The sequence below is a fragment of the Helicoverpa armigera genome, chromosome 5 (assembly GCF_030705265.1).
Source record: "Helicoverpa armigera isolate CAAS_96S chromosome 5, ASM3070526v1, whole genome shotgun sequence".
Taxonomy (NCBI): domain Eukaryota; kingdom Metazoa; phylum Arthropoda; class Insecta; order Lepidoptera; family Noctuidae; genus Helicoverpa; species Helicoverpa armigera.
The window spans coordinates 5166789-5183845 of NC_087124.1; the positions used below are offsets into that span (position 1 = coordinate 5166789).

General features: G+C 36.5%; 4 protein-coding genes across 4 annotated transcripts; 2 read left to right on the forward strand and 2 right to left on the reverse strand.

Annotated features, from left to right (window-relative positions):
- The first annotated feature begins 180 nt into the window (after window positions 1-180).
- On the forward strand, window positions 181-5088 carry LOC110370502 (mitochondrial DNA helicase). Its single transcript, XM_021326334.3, has 10 exons — window positions 181-521; window positions 747-973; window positions 1310-1574; window positions 1842-1989; window positions 2171-2327; window positions 2459-2608; window positions 3306-3494; window positions 3766-3954; window positions 4528-4614; window positions 4696-5088. The coding sequence occupies exons 1-10, from the start codon at window positions 260-262 to the stop codon at window positions 5014-5016; spliced, it is 1995 nt and encodes a 664-aa protein (XP_021182009.3). The 5' UTR covers window positions 181-259; the 3' UTR covers window positions 5017-5088.
- Window positions 5089-6665: 1577 nt separating this feature from the next.
- On the reverse strand, window positions 6666-10644 carry LOC110378188 (uncharacterized). Its single transcript, XM_021337381.3, has one exon. The coding sequence runs from the start codon at window positions 10383-10385 to the stop codon at window positions 8253-8255; it is 2133 nt and encodes a 710-aa protein (XP_021193056.3). The 5' UTR covers window positions 10386-10644; the 3' UTR covers window positions 6666-8252.
- Window positions 10645-11090: 446 nt separating this feature from the next.
- On the forward strand, window positions 11091-12255 carry LOC110382750 (protein cereblon). The gene is made up of 4 exons (XM_021343467.3): window positions 11091-11427; window positions 11514-11716; window positions 11803-11977; window positions 12058-12255. Exons 1-4 carry the CDS (start codon window positions 11331-11333, stop codon window positions 12099-12101), a joined length of 519 nt encoding a protein of 172 aa, XP_021199142.3. The 5' UTR covers window positions 11091-11330; the 3' UTR covers window positions 12102-12255.
- LOC110382653 (uncharacterized) lies at window positions 12245-15027 on the reverse strand. The gene is made up of 3 exons (XM_021343356.3): window positions 14862-15027; window positions 14205-14597; window positions 12245-13914 (listed from the first exon to the last, which is right to left on the reverse strand). The coding sequence occupies exons 1-3, from the start codon at window positions 14887-14889 to the stop codon at window positions 13196-13198; spliced, it is 1140 nt and encodes a 379-aa protein (XP_021199031.3). The 5' UTR covers window positions 14890-15027; the 3' UTR covers window positions 12245-13195.
- Between the last annotated feature and the right edge of the window lie 2030 nt (window positions 15028-17057).

Consider the following 17057-nt stretch of genomic DNA (forward strand, 5'->3'; position numbering starts at 1 on the left):
GATCCCAAACAGTACAATATGAAAACTCCAAGCTGGAAATCTCACATTCGGGTGCGTAGTGGTCCCAATAATTAGCACACACTATGGTACATTATTAGTATTACAAATTAGCCTTTTTAGCATGATAAGTGATTTTGCTTGAAACGAAAAACGTTGACATTGTTTTGTTTATCAACTGTCAATGTCAACAGATTTGTTGTATTCATTTTGAGGTTATGTTTTGGTAATTGTCTATCGTCGTAAAAACTGTTTTGATAAAATGCAAAATTATATAAAGACTTTTCGAAATCCTGTATTAAAATCCCTTATAAATGGACACAGCTGCAAGTGCCCTAACAGAGAAATACACAATGTAGGACTGAATGATATTCCGAAGATAACGGCGACCGATATCAGAAAGTTACTGCGCCAAAAAGGCCTAGCTGTGCAAGACGGATTCACAGCATTCACCACAAAGTGTTCCCTATGTTCAGGAGACCAGAAATGTTCGGAGAGTAAAGTGTATGTGAACAAGACGACTGGTTAGTATGATTGTAAACATAACCTAGAAACATGAAGCGACAGGAATCATAAACGGCTTAAATGGTGACTCAAGACTTCAATATGTGATGACACACTTGATAAACTTTACTGTGTCTTCTAAAGCGTACTAATGTTATTTAGAGTTACCTAAGCATGATTGTAATATACAACATTTTGAAAGGAATATAAAGATGTGATATTTCTACTTTACATTATTTTTTCAGGATACTTTCTTTGTCCCAAATGCAATGTACACGGCGACTGGAATATTTTAGAAAGAATAGTAAAGAAAACGAAAATTGAAGCAACTGTTAAAGATTTCATTGAGAAATGCCAAAAAGAATCAGAAGAGTTTCAGACTGATTGGCAGAAACTAGTCAATGATACAAAGTCTTTGAAACAATTAGATGAGACAGAATTATTAGACCTATTTAGACTGTTTGAATTTCCTGTAAGTGTTGAAAAAAATGTCAGCCCTAAAGCTTGAAAAAAATAAGCCTTAAGGCCGCTGCCTCGAATTTTGCGGGCAGCGGGGCGGCAGCGGCGGCGGCGCGGGAGCGGCAGGATCTTACGCGTATAATCAAATGGACCGGCCCTCGAATACAGCGGCGCGGGAGCGGGCAACGAGCGGTGAGCTCCATTCAAAACGGTGACCGCCCGCGCCGCCGCCGCTGCCGCCCCGCTGCCCGCAAAATTCGAGGCAGCGGCCTAATACAAATAAAGTAGCCACTAATGCTTTTTGTAATGTTGTGCAATCATTGTGATATTTACAATGTTCTTTTTTCAGTTTCACCCCGATGCCAACAAGATATTATTAGATGTAAGAGTATCAAATGACCGCACAGTATTATATTTTCCATTAAAAAACTCTTTAGATAAAGTCGTAGGGTACAGAAAAGTGCAAGCCGGTAGAGAGGATGAAGTAGAAACCCATGGGCTACATATAGCAGGACTGTTCTCTTGTAGAGTGCCGAAGGTTAGCCGTAGTGATCAAGCAATTATTGTACCAACCATACAAGATGTATTACATTTAGCAGCACAAAAAATTCCTGGTAAATATTTTTGGGAACTATCAAAATTTTAGGGAGATCTAATGTTTTTTATCGTCATTGCTTAGAACCTAAATAGCTTTCTAATCTGCTATACAAAATCTGCTTAATCTTTTAATATAATTCTTGTTTAGCTAACATCATGTCACACAATGTACTTCTTTTTTTTTTTCTTGTAAAAAAATCTAAAGCAGAAGAATTGAGGAAAGAAAATAACTATTTAAGAAAAAATAGAATAAGTTAGAGGTTTTGATGGTAACCTGATTTAAGGAACTCTCGTTTGGCTGAGCAACTGCAGCTTGCCGCCCATTGTGTTGCCAACTCTTGAAGCTTACCAGAAGCTCTGTTTGTGGGGAGAATGGGACAATATGCGTGCCGTGGCTGAGAAATTGGGCGAAGAGAGATGTCGTTTTGTAAGGTAGTTATATTTTTAAAAGGAGCAAAATCATGTTTAAGCTCTTCCTCATTTTCGAATCAGTCAACAGCCAGAAAATTATTTGTTCCATAAAACATCCTCATCCTGTGTTGTTTTCGTAAATATTTTTTGGAAAACTGTATGGTAACTGTATGCTAATCGATATGTAAATGCATGCTTGCAGACCTACAGATGGCCTAGTAAGCGCGTCAGAGGCAGCGGCAGCGAACCTCCCTCTAAAGACAATGGTATCAGAAGCGAAGCCTGCGGCACATCGATCCATCACCACATTCGCAGCCCTTAGAGATGATGTCTACTTTGAAGTCACTAATGTGGACAGGGTAAGTTAAATACACCACCTTAATTATATGGCGCAGTAACTGAGTGCTGCTAACAATGTTATAATTTAGAGTGGTAAATAAAAACATATTAATAGAAGTATATAATAAAACTTTACTTTAACGTTACAAAGGTTCGTGGAATAAAATGGAAACGTTTTCCCGCCCTCACGCGTCTGCTGGGCGGACACCGACGCGGAGAGCTCACAGTGCTGACCGGCCCCACTGGCTGCGGGAAGACCACGCTCTGCGCTGAAATATCCCTCGACTTGGCGCAGCAAGGGGTAACAACCGACATTTTTTAAATTGATTGAATGCTCTGAATGCTTTTTATTTTTCTACCTAGGTATGTCTGACCGTTATCTCAAAATGAAGGAATATGTAATATTGATTGCACCTCGTGTCTGCTGTGTTCCTGTGTGTGCTTGAGTACTAAAATATGTCCTGAGCAGATGGCTAATCTCCTTATATGAGATCAGCTACCGGGGCCGATAAATCGGCTAGGAGGACATCATCATCATCTCAAAATGAGCCCGATGATTTTGTAATTATGACAACTACCGCTGTTTTGCTTTCCGGGAAATTAGAAGAGATCTGCCCGCTTGCGAACACAAAACCAATGAGTGCCCTACATATCTATTAATAGATATTGATAGACTGATTCATACCGCGTCCCTAATTACATTTCACATTACTTATCGGTGATATTATCACTGCCCAACAGCATGTCTGTTTCGGTTATTTGTTTATATTGTAGTTACGAGCGGAAGTTTTTTATCTAATATATTTTTCTAATTTAATTACAATGCAAACTCGCTTTGTTTTTAAAATGCTTAAACTGACGATGCTTATGTAGCAGTACCTGGGACAATAAGAATGACGAAAAAGAATGTCCTTCCTTCTTATTCAGTGCCAACAACCCAAGCAACATAAGAATATCACGTAAAAACTTACCGAACGTTGTCCTTTGACACAAAACAGGTGAACACGTTATGGGGTAGCTTCGAGATCCGTAACTCCCGGCTGGCTCGCACCATGCTGCAGCAGTTCGCTGGAGTGCCTCTGGAGCAGAACTTGCAGGACTTCAACAAGTTCGCTGACGACTTCGAGAAGCTCCCCATCTATTACCTCGCCTTTCATGGACAACAGCCCATCAAAGTTGTCATGGAGGTGAGACGCAAACTTCTTCTTCTTCTTTTTGTTTATGGCTCCTTCGTTGGTATGAGACGCAAACGTTTTAATTATTATTTAATTGATGTGGGTAGTTTCTTTTATTTTTCGACAATTTATCGTCTACCTACATGCAGGTTTTTCCGTATTGTATGTACAGTTCACTCCTAATGTTGCTGAGTACATCCAATTTTATATATTTTTTTAATTGAACCTATTTAGACAAACTCTGATATATTCGTATCTAACTTATATCTTGTCATACAAACAGGCAGTGGAACACGCCCGCTACATGCACGACATCGCGCACGTGATAGTGGACAACGTGCAGTTCATGCTGGGCCTGGGCGAGGAGCGCGACGGCGACCGCTACCTGCGCCAGGACGCCGTCATCGCCGCCTTCCGAGCCTTCGCCACCGCGAGGCATTGCCACGTCACGCTCGTCATGCATCCCAGGAAGGTAGGACAACATTTTATTAGCTTTTAGATGTCAATAATCTGGGGCCCGATTCTCCTAAGTTAATAATGTCAAAATCGAGTAGAAATCGAATCGCAATAGCCGTTTTAACCATATCGGGCATTCTGCTACTAATAGAAGACCAATCGTATTCGATTGTCATTTGATTGGTGTGCCATTGGTCTGCTATTTTGGTGATTTTGGTCCATACGGTAGTTTGCTGTACAATCATTTTGCAATCGTAAATCATTTGCAGGCAAAATGATTTACGATTCATTATTGAATGACAGAAAAGGATAAAAACGTTTATTTCAAAGAAAAAATAGCGGAATGCCACATACGCTTCAATCGTAATCGAGTCGGGATCGGATCTCAGTCGAATCGAGTCGAACGTGAATCGTATGACGCTTAAGTAAAATTAGGAGAATCGGGGCCCTGCCCTATTGTTGAGAAAATGATGTTTATGCTGTCGATGAACTTGGGTTTTAGTAGCTCAATCAGATTGGATGGTGCCTATAGCAAAATCACAGCATGAATTACAATTATTTAATTTAATATAGTTACGTTTACTTGCAGGAACGTGAATCTGAGGACTTATCCACGAGTTCCATATTTGGAAGTGCGAAAGCTTCACAAGAAGCAGATAATGTTCTTATAATTCAGGTAGAATATGAATTCTTTGAAACTCGTATTTTATGATGTTTATTTAGAAAAAATGTTGCAATGATCTTTTTTGTTTTACAGGACAAACGACTCACAGCAGTGCGCGGTAAAAAGTATCTACAAGTTGCTAAAAATCGATACAGCGGAGAACTTGGCATTGTTCCACTTGACTTTGACAAAGATGCACTCAGCTACCAAGCCAAGAAGAAAAGTAAAAAGCAAGATGAACCAGATAAACTGTTGAATCAATGTTTCAAAGAATATACAGTAGACGATCCCAACTATATTCACGATTTCGAAGACAAAAGGCCAAACGGTGATTTTTCCAGAAAATCGCCAAATACTCGACACAAAGGCCAGTCAAGTAGTTATTTAAGTGATGTGTTGAATTTAAACAGATAGTATTTAAGCTTAACTGTAAATCGATTACAAATTGTAAATAAAATATTTAAATAAGTAAATGTATCGAAATTTTATTTCTTTTGAATCTTTTAATTTTACCTGCAATGTTGTTTGTTTTGAAACTTGCAAAACCGCGCATTTCATTAGTGCTTTGCGGGTACAAACCACCCAGACCCAGGAAGGAACATGCGGAAATCGAACCCGCAACACGTAGCCCTGTCGGCGCTACAGCTACAGCGCTGTAGCGTATTTGTATCGGCCCTGCTTAATCATAGAAATGCTGAGAAAGGACCATGAGCCAAATTGGGCTCATTGTCCAACAGAGTTATAGCATATGCCATTGTAAAGGTTTTTGTTTGTACTAAAATTGTTACTATGGGCACTACCTTCAATTCCATGGCAAAAAAAAGATATGCACCTAAATAGGTTTTGTAGAAAAAGACAATTGTTAAAAGTCGTAGTGCGCTTGGTTATACATGACATAAAACCTTATTCGCAGGATTTGATTATGCTAGGATTATGGGACCACCTTCATCACCAGGCCAGGATCTGATGATGGAAACCCTGAGAAATCGAGGGCAACTTTCGAAAATTGTAGGCATGCCTAGGTTAAAAACTTGACATTGAGGTGTACGTCTGATAACACTATGCAACAGTGAAGGTTTGGAGCTGACCTGATGATGGAGACCGGAGAAGGTCGAGGGAACTCGACAACTGAATATGTAAACTACCTCGTGTTTGGGCTTATATTATTTGTATTGATGAGAACTTTCCACAAATGCGGATAGCGAAAACTATGCTTGTCACTGAAAAGCCAAAAATAAAAAACTTTTTGCAAAAAAATAATTTTAACTGTTAGCAGCTGTTTTATTTTTTATGTATACATTAAACCTGGACTTAAAACTAGTTAAAGGTGTTCAATAACAAAACCTACAATGCCATAACAGCACTACTTTTTGCAGAATATTAGTTTATTTATGGTCTAACAGCACTACTTTTTGCAGAATATTAGTTTATTTATGGTCGGAGAAAAATATTTATAGCAAAATAACCCCTGGATTCTTCGCAAAAATTAGTTTATATCTTTATATTTAGTGCTTTACAAGTATATTCAAAGTGGTCTCATCTCTGTTGGTGGGTGCCCAGGCTTCATACATTGTTGCCCATGGTCCTTTTATAGGTGCATCCATCCATAGACTAATATACTAAATCCTATGTCATGTCTATGTCCCATGTCATGACAATAATTCTCACAGAGCTAAATTTGGTGGAGACCTTGGGTTGGCCATTAAATGTAATTTCATATATGTGCAACTTTAACTGAGTATGTTATTAGCAAAATTTTTGACTAAATTGACTGTGATTTAATGGCTGTAATCAGTAAATAAATACAAATAGATACCTAGTTAACTAACAACATACTCCAGAACCTAGGGTAGGGGACTTGGTGCGGAAGAATGCTTCGGCGATACCCGTGCCCTCGACACAAGGTTTTTGGTGGCAACACTGGGTGGGTTTTTAGCCGGTAAGAGTCCGGCACACCCCCTCCACCGACCCCAGGTGGAGGGTAGTCCATGAGGATTTTCCCCCTGATTAAAAAAAAAAAAAAGGGTAGGGGACTTCTTTTAAGACTGATAAAAACACAATAATTAACATGTTTCTTTATTTATTTTATTGATGTCAGCTGTGCGCTACTATCTATCATAAGTTGGTAAACTAATGATATGATAACAATAAAATTAGGTATATATTATGACAATTACAAGGAAAATAAAGATCTCTGTTATAGGACGGCAGAAACTAAGCCGATCATATAGACTTATGTATGTACTTAACTGCACATATGAAAATACCTAGCCTAATAGAAAAAAAAAGGAATTTGATTAGTTAAATTAATTACCAGTGAAATGAAATTTATATTTGACATTTATTTTTCAAACTTGTATGTTTTATGAAATAAATCAGCTGCCTTTCCTATTTATTCATAAGAAACTATAGGCCCAGCCCATGGAGAACAAAATAACGAGCGGAGATGCAATAACGGAAAATCTAAGTAGCGGGACGCGCCAAAATGCGGGTGGTTCGGGGGACAAGACACCTTACTGTCTAAGTCCTTAAAATCCTTAGGAATCCAGCCACTTTTTGTAATAGGTACCAAAATTTTTTGACCAGATGTCTAAAAGAACCCGAACGCCTAGTTCGTTCACTCATAAGTCATCGTTTTGGTCCTGCCCACTTGCTCAACCTAGACCTGCCTTATGGCATGTCCGCTCATTTTTTCTTACTCCGCTCCATGGTCCAGTCAAAGAGATAAAAACTTATTGCACAAGTACCTACTGCCACCATCAAGAAATAATGAGTAAGTGACATTAAAAATAGTTTTTGTATTATATTATAAACTTGGCAGCTCATCTTTTAATTTCACAATATCAAAAATATTAACTGTTAATCAAGTTAGATTCGGTTAGTCAGGCAAGCAAATTCTACTGATATTTTATTAATTGATTTATTGGCTTCCTAAAAACCAAAAACCTGGAGTCATTACTTGCGTACTTTATACCTCTGGCATTTATCAAAATTATGGTTACTAAGACAGATATTGTATGTAATCTAATGAACGCTAGCCAAAAGGCTTTGTAAATAAGCAAATTGCAATCAAACTTTTTTACATTGTCTGAGTAGAACTGAACACAAAAATCCTATTTATATCAACAGTTTAGACTTGATTATCTGCATGATCATATCATTTTATTTACATACTCTCCTTAATCAATGCACATTAAATTTATAAAAATATGTCCATAAACGATGATGCTTATAAGTACATAATAATGTCCATCTACCTATGTTAACCATATCACATTTCTTTACGTTAGAAGCCAAACCCTTTACTACCTAAAAAAATTGTTAAAAGAGTATTCCTATTTTCTGTATAAATATATACTACTATATTTCATTTATAAAGCTACCCAAATATATTAGGTTCATAAATCTTAACATTATATTTGGTTACATAGGTATGTACTTGTGCAGTACTAATATAAATTCATTTAATTACAATTTCCAAATAAGAAGTTCCTATTTCATATACTTTTTTGTACAATGCTAATCAAATCATAGGTAATTACAATGCAATGTAATTCATCCCATGAACCCAGTGAAATGAAAACATGATGCAAGTAACTTAAGTAAGACTAAATGCAAGTTTTGTATGTTGTACAATGCACAGACCTCATCTATTTAATGAAATGAGAGTGTACAGCTTGTACCAAAGATGCTTCATTTGTACGGTTTTGCCGCCTTTTGCACTTAGGACAAGGTAAATTGGCGTTGAGACATTTGGCATGAAACACACTTGAACACTCTTCACAGCGATATGTCGAACTTGTCTCAAAGGGATACAATATTTTAGGGTCGCGACATACTTCGCAAATAAAGCCTTTCTGACTACATAGCCAACATTCTAGAACATGAGTCTTGGCAAAGGTTACAACTTTCTCTAGCTGTAGTGCCAGGGAACCATTGGGTATGAGAGCAAGGTCTGATATTGTATAAGAGTGAAGATGTTCATAAAGATACTCCCTTGGCCATACACGCTTCTGTAACTCCTCAATGACTGGTTCCCTGCATGAAAATATGTATGCTCTAAGAAAATTGAGTTGCATCCTTAGGTCTCGTAAATTTGCCATATCTGAAACACCACTATAAATCTTGGGATTAAGTTTTTTCATGTCTATCCAAGGATGATGTTGAAATTCCAATAAAAAGAGAGCTGATTTCTTCGAGACTGGGTATCTTTTAAAGTCCCAGTTGTGTATGACCCGTGCTGGAATAATAAATACATTGGGGTCCATGCAGTTACAACAGTAGTACTCCCCTGTAAATGCACACACTTTGGCTTTAGAGATGGTGCTTCCCAGTAAGTCTTGGCATCCTTTACATTGATAATTTTGATGATCCAAACCTTGTTCTCTTGACAAAGTCCCCAACTGTAATTTCATCTTCTGTAACTCTTGGATTGTAAAAGATGTTGTCATAGTATTGGGAACTACCTCAAAATCTAAACCTTGTAACATGGGATCTTCAGGGGTTTCTGTTTCCACCTTCAAATCACATATGTCTGTATCATCTGAGCTCAACTTTAATTCTTTATGAATGTCCTTCATGACGTCTCGCAGATTGGGAGTGGTGGTGTATGTTTCTCCAAAGTTAGTGGTATTGTCAACCAAAGATGACAGACTTTTGATCTCAGGTGTTTTTATCATACTGCTGCCATGAGATGAATTGGAATTGATGGAGGCATTCATATCATCATTGTTATCAGTTGACCATCCCTTCCCACATAGAGAGTTGCCAGTGACAATAACATCAGTGGGAGCTACAAAGTCTTCAGAAGTGACGGATGAAGGAGATTCACAAGTCACATTTTGTGACTCCTGGCTGGTACATGGCTTGTCTATTTCTGAAGGACTCAATTTAGTCTTGGGGCTTGAAGAAGTGATTTTAGTTTCTGCATCATCTTTGGATGGATCTTCTGGCTCAGGTTCTAAGCTACGGCTTGTGATATCTTTTATATCCTTTGAAAGAATAAAATTCAAAGCCTCGTCTTCATTGAGAGCAAGCATCCTGCCCAGTCCAGTGATGTTGGAGGTATGTGTGGGTGTAGATGCTAGCTTAGGTTTGACTTCCTCATCCGCAATAGTGCTGGCTACATCCAAAGCAGCACTAATAGGAGCTTGCCTGATCTTAGGCACCCATATTCCAGCTAGCATCAGAACCTGCTCTGGCCAATAGTTTAACAAACTTGAATTTATTGGTAGGTTGAATTGTATACATGTTTCTATGCCCTCAACAAGTTTTTGAGCCACCTCTAATATTTCAGAATCACATACAAATGCTGTTCTGTTGTAGAATGGTTTCACAGCAGATATGTTCTTGAGTAGAGTAGACATGTATGAGGACAACAGGCACTCATTTAATGCAATTCGCAGCCATGCCCGACATTGCCCTATTTCTGTATTGATTTGTGGCAGTGACGATATTTGATCAATGTTTTGTCTATGTGATAGCACAAGAATAAGGAGCCAAAAGTTGGGCTGCGGCTGCTGGTCAGAGTCACCAGTAAGTGCATTTTTAGCCTTTCTTAAAAATGTGTCTTTTAAACCATGAAGGAATATTGCCTCTAAGGCCATACACAAGGTGTTCGTAGAGTCAGTGGAACCCAACACGCTGTGAAAGTTTTCTTCAAACTGATTACTGTATTGGATGTCTTTAACACTCTCAGACAGATTGTTAATAAGAGCTTCCTTTAGCATAGCATCGCGACTTCGGACTGTAAATCCTGACGCGACGTTCTTGAAGAAAGACATTGTTGTTATTACGACGTACCCCTGTGTTATCTTGATATAGAAACAAAACTACCTACATTATCTGCTTTTCAAAAGAACTATTCCACAAGTAAATCAATACTCATCCAATATGTGACTGTCATTGTTTACAGTTAAATATTTCAATCACTAATGTTTGTCAACATCTGATTGCATATCACTTTTTCGCACAAAAACGAGAAAAATCATCACAATCACAAATCGTCAAACTCAATTGTAGTCCATAGACAAAAAAAACTTTTATTTTTATTTAATCATAGACTAAATACAACAATGCCCACAGAACATCTATATCTATATTCTGGATGAAGAGGACACCCGTATTGAAAAAACTTTCGGAGTTATAAATCACCAAACCTTGAGGGAAGTATATTTGTACTGGATGAGATAAGATCACGCCTCTATAAAAAATCATCATTTTATATTTGAATTTCTCGGGAAAATTTGAAGCATTCTTACTCGAAGCGTCAGGGTAAACATAATTATATAAACGGCACTTTTACTCTAGCTGCAGTGAAACCACTTTAGGCAAGGTTTTAGCCGTTCGTGATAAAACTCAAACTCAAAACCATGTATTCAAATTATCCAAAATTCTAGTTTTTCTCTGTCTACGAGTTTTTCAATCACGCTCATGATTGAACGTCGCGTCATTTTGTCAGTGCCAAAATCTGTTGCTTGTCAATATGTCAATCACATGTCAGTGTTTGTTATGTCAGTCAGTAATTTTCATTTTATTTTGTCCTAACATTCATTAAAACTTGTAGAAATTATAAATAATTGTGCCTAGAACTAACATTGGAACATATTATTTTTATTTTGTTTTGTTCTTCTTTATGTTTTAGTTTACATTAGTCTAGAACTAAATAAATAACTTACATTGTATGAAAATAAAAAAATACTTTTACTACATTTGTTCCAAAAAAAGGCATGTTTTATCTCTTACATTTAATATTCCTTTCATATTTCTCACGTAATATTTATACCCTCGCAGAACATTACCCAAGATCAGAAAAAAATGGCCAAGGTAATCATTGCTTTTTTGGAAGTTAACTCATCAATTATTCTTTACTTATGAAAAGATTTGTTATTCATGTATTGGTCGGTTTCTAGAATTACTTCTCTGTCGTAAATGTGGCGCTGACGTGGCAGACTCCTATTACTTGTTCAGTAAACCAAGTCCAGGAGCTCGGAAAACTGAAAAACAGAATTTATTTGGACAACAAAATGTAACAGTACAAACTTTAGTGAACCCATTTGGCATCAAATTTGAAGTGGTCACTGCAGAAAAAGCAAGATGTGACAACATAGGACCAGTAAGTACAAACATGGCGTTAAGCACACTAACTTACATTCCAGCAATAAATATGTACTAAATCTGACATTCCAATAATTCATTTAGAATCAAGGTGCAGACTCATGGTTTCCTGGGTACAGCTGGCGGATCTGTGCTTGTCCCCACTGTGGTCAACATCTAGGTTGGACATTTGAGAAGACAGACGCTGCAGACAAGCATTCAAGCGAGAATATAAAATCTTTTCATGGACTGATTTTGAGAAACATACTTGGTGAAAATTGTAAGTAAAAATCATCATCAATTTATAACTTTTTGTATGAGAATTTTATGTATGACTAAAATTTTTTATTTCTTTTTCAGTTACTGACTCTCTTATCATGATGCCGAAAATGTATAAAATGTAATTTATACTTATTGAAAGTCACATTTATACTGAAGAGAATGTGTGTTACCTTGTAAGTAATGTAAATGAGTGTTATCTTTATATTTTTAAGGTTTTTCAATGTATTAAAAGTTGAAAAGCATTGTAAGGCTAAATATAAAAGAATTATTTATGAATCATTATTTTATTTTAATATCTCTTACTTCTCTATGTAACAAAAATACCGCCATACACATACGACCTGTGTTAGTAACCATACAAAGAAACAATTTGGTCAAAGTAGAAAAAGAAACTGAAATAAGTTTACTTACATGTCATAAAATAATCTGAAGTACCTGAGGGTACTTAAACAATGATATACCTAGCTAAACAATGTCAAAGATCTTATTGTACCAGCTAATATGTTCAGCCACTTGACAAAGTTCACTCTTATAAGTCGTCTAGTAACAATACTTTATCAGACACTTTTGATGTTTGTTATAGACCTTGAGCTTACTGAACATCTTACAAATATAATTTAGAAAAGTGTAAAAAAAAGAAACTTAACTATTATTTTCTGTTGAACACAGCTGGAATTGCTGTGTCCAGTATCATACAATTTACAAAACACATACATAGGTGACATAGATGTGCAATGAGAAGGGATTTGAAATTCCAATAGCTAACTAAAACAGGAGAATATAGATTTATACAGAATTTATGTAGTTCAGTAAAAAACTGTTATCTGAACCTTTTCCATAATAAGATTTCAGCACAATACATAATTTAAAGATCTCTGGTATTTTCTAATAAACATATTTTATTCTTATCCAGTAGATCTTTTTTGTTAGAATTTACAAAATACTGCAAGCTAAATTAATGAATTGAATATATGGGGCTCAGTCATATATACCAAGAGCAAAATGAATAAAATGTCAAAACAAAAAATGGGTAATTTTGTTGTAAGAAAACAATAGTATTTTGGTAGCAAAAAATTTCTAAAATAAGCTTACATTTAAAGATCACTTGATAGCTTTCTGTTGCATATTATAATCTTTATTAGTAGGTATCAGTAATCAGCTAAGTTCTATCTGTACTTAAAATAAAAAAATCACAATTTAAGTCTAAATCCTTAATTTAAGAAGTAGCAAATCTTTGATGTAATGACTGTGTAGTTGCTGCTGGAGTTGGAGAAAAATTGATACCTGTTGGTGCCTCACTATTTGTACTATTACCATAAGTTTTACCTTGGATAACAGCTATTTCCTTTTGAAGTTTAGCATTAAGAACTTGTTTATTTACAAACTTCCGACCAACACCGCGATTTCCACCGCGACCCCGGCCTCTGGACCTATTAGACCCTCTACTAGCATTGGACCGGTTAGACCTGTTAGATCTGTTGGAACCCATCGATTTGACACTGCCAGGACCTCTTCTGGTGTTGTAGCCTCCAAATTGGTTGTTCAACTGTGCTAAACTGTGTTTATTCAAGTAGCCTGCATTACCAACACTATTACGACGCCTCTTAGCAAAATCATTAGCAACACTTACAGTCAATTGAGAAGGTGAACTGAAAGAGTTATTTCTGGAGCGTGTGAAGGTTTGCGATTTTATTATATTGTTCCGAAGTAGCATGTTTTGTCTCTGCTCTTTAAGGATCTGATCAGACCTTAATCCTACTGCACTATATCTATTTGCAGTACTCAAACCTCTTCCCCTTTTAGATATCCCTCTCTTGGCAACCGCCAAAGGACGGCGAATGTTATTCATGCCTCTTCGAGTAGTCACTCCAAGTCTGCTATGAACACTGCCTTGTGAGTTTACGTTGGATCGGCTGAGTCGCCCACGCATATTTCCTGAAACCAGAATAAGGTTGAAATAGTTTGTTACACATTCATGATACATCTTTAAATGATTATGACATAAAAATGATACTTATTTTGCAAATAGTTTAAAAATAACCCTATTATACTTCAAATTTTCTTTTAAAGAGAAATGAAGTCTGTATTTGCTAGTAAAGATTTAAATCAAAGAATAGGAAGAAAGATTGTGTGAATTAACATAATAATCTATGAAAATTATAGCTAATAGATGAGAGAGTAAACTTTACCCATTTTGACATTCTTGTACAAATAATGATAATTACCTCTGTTCATTCTGCCACCCCTTATTAAGTGAGGCATCACCAGCTGCTCTTCCAATCCTGCTCTACCTTTAGGTGTCAAGCCTCTCAGTTGAGAACGAGACCTTGAAGCAGATCTGGCGCGAGAATTCGAACGGTTCTGTCTGGAGCGAGAACGGTTGCGTGACTGGGAGCGAGATCGTGACTGAGGTCTACCGCCAGGCCCACGGGAGCGTGACCGGCCACGTCTCGAACCCGCCGGCGTGTTCGCTCTTGTCTGAGAACGAGTGCGAGCGACGCCTCCAGCTCCGCGCCCACGGCCTCTGCCGCCTCTGCCTCTGCCACCACCACGACCGCGAACATTCCCGCCTCCTCTCCCACGAGATCTACTTGATCTATTCTGCTTTATTATCTCATCTGTAATGTAAATTACACTATTTAGAATGACGAATTTAAATATATTCGTGTTGACAAATATTTGACAAATGGAGTTGGCGGGTCGCATCTATAGCATATTGAGAATATTGTGAAAAAAATATGCCAATCCATTCCATTTATTCAACAAATTCAGCAAAATATTGTTATTTAACGCTATAATCAACTTCAAAATTGTCAAAAACCTTAGTAATATCCAAAAATAAACTCATCGTTCGCTTCACGATTAACAAACAACTTACTTACCTAGAGACATATTAACAGAGTCTGCCATCGTTTACACTTTTATATTGCACTTCACTTATTCTAATGTACAAGTTCTGTGTTTATTTTAATATTTGTATTAAGACTTGCGAAATTCTACAAATAGGTTACCTACCAACAGCTTTATAGACATCTACAAAAATATATTAAATTCAGTGTTGCCAATAAATAAAATTCTTTTTCCTCTCCCCGAAATTCTCAACGTTTTTTGGGGGCTAAATAAATATTAAATTTTACTTTCAATTCACCTATATTATGAATACATGAATGTAAATTTTTAATGGTAATCAATTATTTGACATTGATTGCTCTGATGCACTGTATACCCAACATTTTATGTAAAGGTACCATCAATAGCTTTAGTGACTCTTTATTATTTGGGGTAGTGTATATTTCTTTTCTTTTCCACATTTTCAGTTTGGTTTTGAGTTCCTTATTTTTGTCAGTTCAGCGCTCGCCCCGCTGTTTATCCTCAATTCCACATAAATCGGAAATTTTACCCAAAACAGGCAACACTGGTAAGCAGAAAATATAGATAATCTTTTTCAGTCTATTAATCACAGATTAATAACCTACTCAAAAAAAGGTTCTCAATTTGTCAGCGTATATATTTTACTGTAAAAACTTGAACTACGGTAAATCAAAGGAGATTGGGCAAGAATGTATGAAGTTTGGTCCAAATGTCCACCACGAACGAGACCTATATAATTAAATAGTCCTCTTAATTTAGAGTAACTTTTACTAAGAAAGTAAAAAAAAAACAATGCCAAAAAAAAGTTATAGCCAAAAATGTATTCTTTATTTTCGGTAGTTTTTGTATGTTATCATAATTATTTTTTATTTTATTCCACTACCATTTCCGCACTTTATTTAAAACTAAGATGAGTAAGACACATTTGCATATAAACAACCCATACTTTTTGCCCGATGGATGTACGAATCACTAACCAATTGAGAAGTACTTGAATATACTCAGCGGTGCCTGGATCTAAGAAAGTTCGATGTAACTGGTGGTGTCTCCTCTCTAATAATGAACAATTCTATTTTGTCAGAAGTTACAGAAAGTACGAAAATCGAATATCACGAAAAGTAATTGAAAAATTGAAATTGAAAAAATCTATGAAATGTTTTATTTGATTTTGCTATAACTTTTTTCTGGCATTATATTTTTTTTTACTTCCATAACAAAAAATGATCTATATTTAACGGGCTATCTAGCCATATAGGTCTCGTTCATGGTGGACATTTGGACCGGAATCGCCCATTGTCCTTTTCCAGTAAAACCTAAAAACGCAAAAGAGCTCCGCTTTGTCTTCGTATATATTGGCCGAGGATAAACAGATTACGAGGAGTGCGTGTATGGAGAGTTACTTTGAGTTCTGCAAACTTAGCATCGCTATATTGATTCATCAATGGCTCCGATGAACTTTCTAGAGTATCTCGAAGAGGCACTAGGCAAGCTATATAGCAAAGCTTTTTAGCAAAATGTCATAGGTACTACACTCTGTTTATCATAGGCCTCTCGCAAATAAGTCAACATACTGATAGATGCACAGCGACATTATTTTGTCTCAAGGGGACTACCATAATACAATTTCATATTTGGCTAGTTAAGAACAGAAGTGATCCAAGTAACATTTTTGACAAAATGGAGCTAAGTCGATTTTTGGGACATTTGAGTATGAAGTGAGGTTGTGCAAAAGTAATCAAGTGCTATTCAGTACTTTTTCAAACAAACTCTTTTATGTTACGTTTCTGTATTTCAACAAATATTGCTATTTTCTACAATTATATCAATATTTTTATCAAAATTGCATTAACTAAAGAAAAACAGCTATGAAAGTTTGAGTTATGTTTATATCTATCAAATAACAAACATATTTTAAATCATGTGCTCAACATAATTTTATGATATTCATAAAAACGCATTTCTATGAATATCTCAACTTTTAAAAAATGCTACTTGGATTACTTCTGTTCTTACCTAGCCATTTATTACATATACAAAAATATCGGAGAAGCTATGTCGGGGATTCGTGTTGCCTTGTCTAGCCTAGAAAATCTAAGGCAAGGCGTAGTAGCCGACTGGGTTTGCGGTTTAGGACGCCCATAGGTGTACGCCTTTCCATATATTTGCTAGTTTGGGTTAACTTTGCGCAGTTCGGAGCGTAACGTGCG

Bases quoted from the DNA above. Each gene is read 5' to 3' on its own strand.
- LOC110370502 (XM_021326334.3), top strand. From the start codon at position 260: ATGCAAAATTATATAAAGACTTTTCGAAATCCTGTATTAAAATCCCTT. The intron at 1,575-1,841 runs GTAAATATTTTT...ACCTGATTTAAG, and splicing joins AGCAGCACAAAAAATTCCTG to GAACTCTCGTTTGGCTGAGC. The intron at 3,495-3,765 runs GTGAGACGCAAA...TCATACAAACAG, and splicing joins CCATCAAAGTTGTCATGGAG to GCAGTGGAACACGCCCGCTA.
- LOC110378188 (XM_021337381.3), bottom strand. From the start codon at position 10,385: ATGTCTTTCTTCAAGAACGTCGCGTCAGGATTTACAGTCCGAAGTCGC.
- LOC110382750 (XM_021343467.3), top strand. From the start codon at position 11,331: ATGTTTTATCTCTTACATTTAATATTCCTTTCATATTTCTCACGTAAT. The intron at 11,428-11,513 runs GTAATCATTGCT...GTCGGTTTCTAG, and splicing joins ATCAGAAAAAAATGGCCAAG to AATTACTTCTCTGTCGTAAA. The intron at 11,978-12,057 runs GTAAGTAAAAAT...TTTCTTTTTCAG, and splicing joins AAACATACTTGGTGAAAATT to TTACTGACTCTCTTATCATG.
- LOC110382653 (XM_021343356.3), bottom strand. From the start codon at position 14,889: ATGGCAGACTCTGTTAATATGTCTCTAG. The intron at 14,598-14,861 runs GTAAGTAAGTTG...TTTACATTACAG, and splicing joins CTCTGTTAATATGTCTCTAG to ATGAGATAATAAAGCAGAAT. The intron at 13,915-14,204 runs GTAATTATCATT...TTCTGGTTTCAG, and splicing joins GGGTGGCAGAATGAACAGAG to GAAATATGCGTGGGCGACTC.